Source organism: Nicotiana attenuata, unplaced genomic scaffold (genome assembly GCF_001879085.1).
Source record: "Nicotiana attenuata strain UT unplaced genomic scaffold, NIATTr2, whole genome shotgun sequence".
NCBI lineage: Eukaryota > Viridiplantae > Streptophyta > Magnoliopsida > Solanales > Solanaceae > Nicotiana > Nicotiana attenuata.
Window position 1 is genome coordinate 84,848 of NW_017670396.1, and position 6,943 is coordinate 91,790.

Here is a 6,943-nt window from a genome sequence, read left to right on the forward strand (position 1 = left end):
AATGCAGTGTGTGTAGAATTGTCCACTAGTGCTAATTGACTGCCATCCTAAGCATGTAAAGCCTAGATGACACTTTGTTGTGCTTTGAAAATAAGTGGCTTGAGTGCGTTTTATTCTCAACATTGTCATCAAGAAATTGAGTATGGTAGGTGTTTAACTAATTTCTTGAACGGAAGAATGTTCCACTATTGATAACATTTCAGGTGATGCCCACAGCTGCTTCTCATCTTTCCACACCAACAAATTCATGCCCATCAACACCAGGTTCTCCTCACCACCAACACCGACTGCATCACCTCCACATGCAACAAATGATCAAGAAAGGGGAGCTTCTCCTCCTCGGTCTCCCGACCATGGGAATTTGGGGCACAATTATTCAACCCCCTTCCATAGATCCTCGAGGGAGGAGAAGTGCCACTCTTTTAGTTTTAAACGAGTGACATCTTTTGTCCAAGTCAGTGGAGCTTGCAAATTATCTGAAGTTATTAGCTTCGGAGAAAGATTGGAAGAAAATAAGCTCCCTTTTTGGGAGTGCTTGATAAACAATGCCATGCACAACGCGACGCAGGTGCCGTACTTATTTTGTTATATCTTCTTTTCCATTTACTTGCTGAAATGGAAATCCTAACTTTGATATTCGTTTTTACTGGCCAAATTTCTTGCTTCTGAAGGCCTGCAGAGATTTATCCTTGATGAACAAGGACTCGCTTCTGAGCGGGATCAACTGTTGGCTGAAAGGAACCAACTTGTTGTGTGCCTCCTGGTGTTGGAGGCAAAAACTGCTGAGATGGGCGAGCTTGAGGGCCGGTTGCAAAAAAGCTAACAAGATAAAATGGCCCACAACCAAGAAGCCACTCAATTACACTAACAACTTCAAGAGGCTAAGGCTAAGTGCACCGAGCTCCATGACGATGTGCTTGTTGTTGCTGAGAACGAGTCTGCCTTCGAGGAGCAAATAAATAATTTGAAGGCAAATTTAAGCTCCAAAACCGAGGAGGCCAATGTTGCCGATGAGAAGAGGGCCAAAATGGAGGAGAGGCTCAAGAGGCCATGGATCAGAACCGGATTCACTCAACTGCAAATGTTGAGCTCGATTCTCGCCTTTGTGCCTTGAGATATGAAAGAGACAGCCTTCAGGCCGAGATTGAAAGAATCCAAGAAAAGCTCCAGGACCAAGAGGATTCCCTTGTATTTGAGAAGATTTATGCTATATATCATATGAGAAGGAAAACCTTCGAAGAGGTCAAAGCGGGCATCATCGATATTGATGATTTCATCGTCAAGGCCTGAGAATTTGAGCTAACTACTCGAGAAAATCTTCCCGCTCAGCCTGCTACAACGGAATCTTCGAGTAATGGTTCCGAGTACTCAGGAACCGAAGGGGAGTTTAAAGAAGATGAAGGCCCCGTACTGGTAGTGGATCCGCCTTCCTCTACCAAAGGAAATGTAGATCCCTCTCTCCCTTCGGGTTCCGGTGGCAATGCTGCATAGTTTATTTTTCTCTTCTGTTGCTCTCTTTTTTTATTGTACTTTATAATTGTGCCAAATCTTTCACTGAGTTTGGCACTTGATAAATAAATAAGGAATTTTTTCTTAAGTGTTATGCATAATAGCTTTTGATTCCGGATATGAATTTCTTCCAGAATCACCCTTTACTATGAGTGTTTCATAAGAGAGGGCCCTTAAGTTTACGGTTCTCTTGAGTAGGACATCTCATGTTCAGTCCAACACAAGCATTTGAAGTTTTTATTAACTTTCAAACGATAAAATTAACTTATCATTTGGGCAAGAAATAAGATAAAAATAAAAGGACGTTATTTTATTCCTTCTATATTCAAAAGTACATAAGCATTCATTTGCTATAGTAAAAACTGCCAATACATGTCGCTAACTTGTAACACTTATTTCAATGGGGCTGGTCATGCAGTCTCCGACCCTGATGAGAAATTATTACTCCCGGTTCTATCAGCCATCGATTTTTGTGGTATTCTTGTTACCGTATGATATTCGGCTTAAAGTATGCATATTTTATGTATATTGCCTTGCATTTTGCTCATGTCTCATAGATTTCGGATTTGTAATATAATGGTTTGTGCTAATTTGTTGTATTTCTATGTGAAGGAATCATCCGTATGGGGGATGATACTTTGAGAGAGGAACAAAAGTATGAAACACTTAGGAGCACGAAATTAATCAATTCTTTCATTCTTCTTTTGGTATTCATCAATTTTATGTTTGAAAATAATATTTTGATGATTGTTATGAATATGAGTGGCCAACAACCCTATTATTCTAGGGTCATCGGTGTTACATGAATGTTGACGTTTGGAGTTTAAATTGACGAGCTTGATTTTATCATATTGGGTTGTTTATTAAATTCTGTTCTTAATTATTTGCAGCGTAGCTAACAATGAAATACTACCTACAAATCTGGAATTGAAGTCGAAAGTGGGAACTCTAGATTGCATATAATATTAAATAGAGCAAGTTCTTGAACCCCGAGATCGGGAAACGGAGTCGCGGTTAGGATAGAAATATACCTAATTGTCTTGCTTGGCTGAAATACCGGAAGTGTAAATGTGTTCTTGTTAGTCTTAATTCCATAGACATATAGGCATTAAGTTAGCTTAAATAGGCGAGTATGAACTAGAAAGATTCTTACGAGTAAAATTAACCCTGTCAATCAATTAGTCAGTTTAAGCCAAGAACGCAACAAGAATTTTAGCGAGCCTATGACCTTGGAATATCCTCTCCCACTGAATTTATTCGAAAGTGCCTACGTATTTTAGTCGATCTCTAGTTTTTTAACTATTTGATAGTTTCTTTGGTAGTTAATTAATCACCTACACATTTTGTGAAAAATCTCTTGAATAGATAAGTAGTTTGAGTATGAATCAGTCAAAAGTTAATCATAACTCTATGTGGGAACGATACTCTACTCACTACTTTATCACTTGATGACCACGTATACTTTCGTGTGTGTTTGGTCGCAACAAGTTTTTGGCACCGTTGCCGAGGACTTAGAAATTAGCTACTTGTCTGAGTTAAGATTTTATTAGTTATTTGTTCAAGTTTTAATTTTATTTTTGCCTTATTTGTGTTAACACATGCTCATCTCTTAAATGTGGAGGAGTAGAAGCGCAAACAACCTCCTTCCTATTGATCTTGAAATAGAACAAAGACTTCATAGGGTGAGGAGGGAGTCGAAGATAGAACTATAATATCAAAAGAGTTGGACATTGTAGTTCAACCACAACGACTGGAGATGGCCGGTAATGAAGAGCATGCGGTGATAGAAGCTGCAAGGCCCAATCTTGCTAATATGACTCAGGCTATTGTGAAGCCTAATATCACGGGTCACTTTGAACTCAAATAGTACATGGTATATCTGATTCAGTCCACAGGGCAGTATGTGGGTCTATCTCATGAAGATCCGCAGCGGCACATTCAGAACTTCCTGAAATTATGGATACTTACAGTTATGCGAATGTTTTCAAGGACTATGTCAGGCTGACATTGTTCCCCTTTTCATTGCTAAGGGAAGCCAAAGAATAGTTGCAAAAGGACGCCGCGAACTCGATCCACACTTGGGATGATCTAGCAAGAAAATTCTTAATCAAGTTTTTTCCCACTAAGAAGACAAAGTCGCTGAGGAGCCGGATTCTTGGGTTTCAACAATGGGATGGCGAGACTCTTCGTCAAGCTTGGGAAATATACAAGAAGCTACTCAAAGACTGCCCTGATCACTGTCAGACTGATGAGGTGTTGGGTCACACTTTCGTTGATGGGTTGGACGAGACATCAAAGATGAATTTTCACTCAGCTTATGGGGGTAGTTGCATGGCAAGGCCGTATAGTGAAATCCAACTCATACTAAACAATTTTACTGCTGATGAAAATAATTGGCAAGGAGATGGAGAATCACGAAGAGCACTTAAACAGAAGGCAGATGGTGTAATTGAGCTTGATGACTTCTCAACCATGAGAGCAGATATAGAAAAATTAGCAAATCAGATGTTACATCCCGTATTTTAATATTAGGATATGTCGTAGTAATCCATATGTGCTTGAAGGCATTAAGACCATTCATGAGATTATAGAGGAATTGTGACTATGTTATTGTAAGATCCCGTAAGCTTAACAACCTTGATACCATTATATATATATATATATATATATATATATATATATATATATATATATATATGATTTTATATAGTTATTAATATTACTACTTTCAATTATACACATAATATGAGAAAGTTTATGAGATTTTCTTTATTGTAAAGATAGAAATTATTTTCTCACAAGAAAAGAAAGTTATCTTTTTACCAATTTAAGAATTAAGCGTACGGGAATTTCACTCTTTATATGAGACTAGGAAAATTATACGTTGAGAAAATATGTGTATTTTCATATGGATGTTTTAATGAAATAATAGTGTATGTATTTATTTTATATGGTACCACATGACCATGATAGTAAGATGTATAATGTGTATTAAAAGTGAGTAGTATTTTAAGTAAATTGAGATAATTCTTAATTATGTGAATAATTGATTAATTGTGGAGATAATTATGATATTAAGTGGATAAGTGTATTTTGGGGGTTGCCACGTGGCATAAACTAAGCCAAAGTGGCAAAATACACAAAATGAGTCATTAGAAAAAAGGCTATCTTGTAAACACGTAAGAATATTTGGTCTATCTCTAACATACCTTCATGTGTTATAGAATAAGAATGGCCATTTTCCCTTGGAGAAAGCGAGATCTATGGATTCTTCTTCCAGAGTCAAGGCTAATTAATTGAGTTATTTTGGATACAAGTATAAATTTGGCGACAAAGGTATGTTAAAGCTATCTCTTCTTTCTTTTTGGCATGATCCAAATAATATAAATGAAACGAGCAAAATAGCAACTTTCATAAATGACTCTATTCATAAAAATACTAGGGGTGTAAATATTCTTGATTCCCCATGTGGATTATTATTATATATTCTGTTCATGGATCGCAAAAATATGCATGTTGGTAAAAATTATTTCATGATATTAATCAAAGGCATAATTGTCTCATGACGTACCGAGAGATTTTATTAATGTATTTCATAGCATTTCATGCATTTATACATGCACATTGACCCATGACCAGATGGCGTTATATACGTGTTTATATATGTATGTATATGTATATGGGATATGGGAAAGGTTATGGCGTTATATACGCACCACCACCTGATCAGCTGGTATACGTTGATGATTTTGCCCACAGTGGCACCAGATGACATTATATACGCGTATATATGTAAATATATGTATATGGGATATGGGAAAAAGGTTATGGCGTTATATACGCACCACCATCTGATCGACTGGTATACGTTGATGATTTTGCCCACATTGGCCGAGATGATATGATGGGATGCCTTCAGAGGCATGATGATGTTATAAACACATGTACCTATGCACGACATGACATTCATACGCATATGCATGACACTATAAGTATTTCAAGATTTACGGAGTCAACCAGACTTACCGGTTGAGTCACTTACTCTATATTTCTTCCATGTCTTTAATTGATATTGACTTATTGTTATGTTTCAGCTCTGCCTTACATACTCAGTACATTATTCTTACTGACGTCCTTTTGTTGGGTACGCTGCATTCATGCCTGCAGGTATAGACAATTAGCTTGACGAGCCCTCATAGTAGACGAGGTTAGCATTCAGTGAAGGATCGGTAAGACTCCACCTCATTCGGAGTGCATCCATGTCTATAAGTCATCGTGTCAGAGTTTTGCTACAGACTTATGGGTAGGCCGGTACCCTGTCCCATTTTATGTCAAGTAATCTCAGAGGCTTTGTAGACACAAATTTATTATGTACAGTATGTCAGAGGCCTTGACGGCCCATATGTATTCATATTTTATGAACGATGGTTCATTGATGTAACATTTGCCCACTTACAATTGTACATTACGAGTTATGGCCATGTCGACCCATGATAGTTAAAAAAAGGAGTGAATGAGTTACAGAGTGGTTCACTCGGGCCAGTGCGGCACCGAGTGCCAGCCAGCCTCCCAAGGTTGGGGCGTGACATCAGATGAATAGAATGAAAATGCACCAAACGCAACAGATGTCTACTTGCTACGAATTATGTGGTAGCAGTCACACGAGTGACATATGCCCCACAAATCCTGAATCTATCTATTATGTGGGGTAACAGAGCAGAGGCCTGATAAATCAGCATGCACAATATGGAACACTTACAACCCGAATTGTAAGAATGATCCTAACTTCTCCTGGGGTGGAAATCAGATAACTCAGAATCATTATAGACCCCAAGGAAATTTTAATCAACCTCAGAAGCCACCCCAACATGTAGAAGAGAGTACGAATGATTTGTTGAAGAAGTTATTGCTTGACAATCAACAACTCAGGATCGATTTCAGAAATCTTGAGAGACAAATGGGGCAGCTAGCGTCAAATCAAAATACTAGGCCTGCAGGCGCTCTTTCCAGTGATACAGAGAAGAACTCTCAAGTTAATGTAGTCAGACTTAGAAACGGGAGGGAATTAGAAAAAGTGCCAAAGAAAAGAAGGGATAAGCCTATACTTGAGGGGAATTTGATTCCTAAGGCAACACATGAGTCAAAGAAAGATGATGCAAGTTAAGAGCAGTGAGTGCCGTAAGGCCACCACCACCTTTCCCCCAAAGGTTACAGAAGAAGAATATTGATTGCATGTTTAACAAATTTCTAACTATTTTGAGTCAAGTTCAATTAAATCGTCCATTGGTGGATATACTTTGTGAAGTTCCAAAATATGCTAAGTATATCAAAGATATAGTGGTTCATAAGAGGAGATTGATTGAATTCGAGACAGTCACACTTACTGAGGAATGCACTTCGAGGGTCCAAAACAAGCTTCCTAAAAAGCTTAAGG

The 6,943-nt window shown here is 38.0% G+C and overlaps 1 protein-coding gene across 1 annotated transcript; it reads left to right on the plus strand.

Annotated features, from left to right (window-relative positions):
* The first annotated feature begins 3,265 nt into the window (after positions 1–3,265).
* LOC109238828 lies at positions 3,266–6,673 on the plus strand. The gene is made up of 3 exons (XM_019405309.1): positions 3,266–3,337; positions 3,640–4,026; positions 6,230–6,673. Exons 1-3 carry the CDS (start codon positions 3,266–3,268, stop codon positions 6,671–6,673), a joined length of 903 nt encoding a protein of 300 aa, XP_019260854.1.
* Positions 6,674–6,943: the final 270 nt, after the last annotated feature.

Coding starts and splice junctions, on each gene's coding strand:
- LOC109238828 (XM_019405309.1), top strand. CDS start 3,266: ATGGCCGGTAATGAAGAGCATGCGGTGATAGAAGCTGCAAGGCCCAAT. Junction 3,338..3,639: donor CTAATATGACTCAGGCTATT/GTGAAGCCTAAT, acceptor CCCACTAAGAAG/ACAAAGTCGCTGAGGAGCCG. Junction 4,027..6,229: donor CAAATCAGATGTTACATCCC/GTATTTTAATAT, acceptor GTAACAGAGCAG/AGGCCTGATAAATCAGCATG.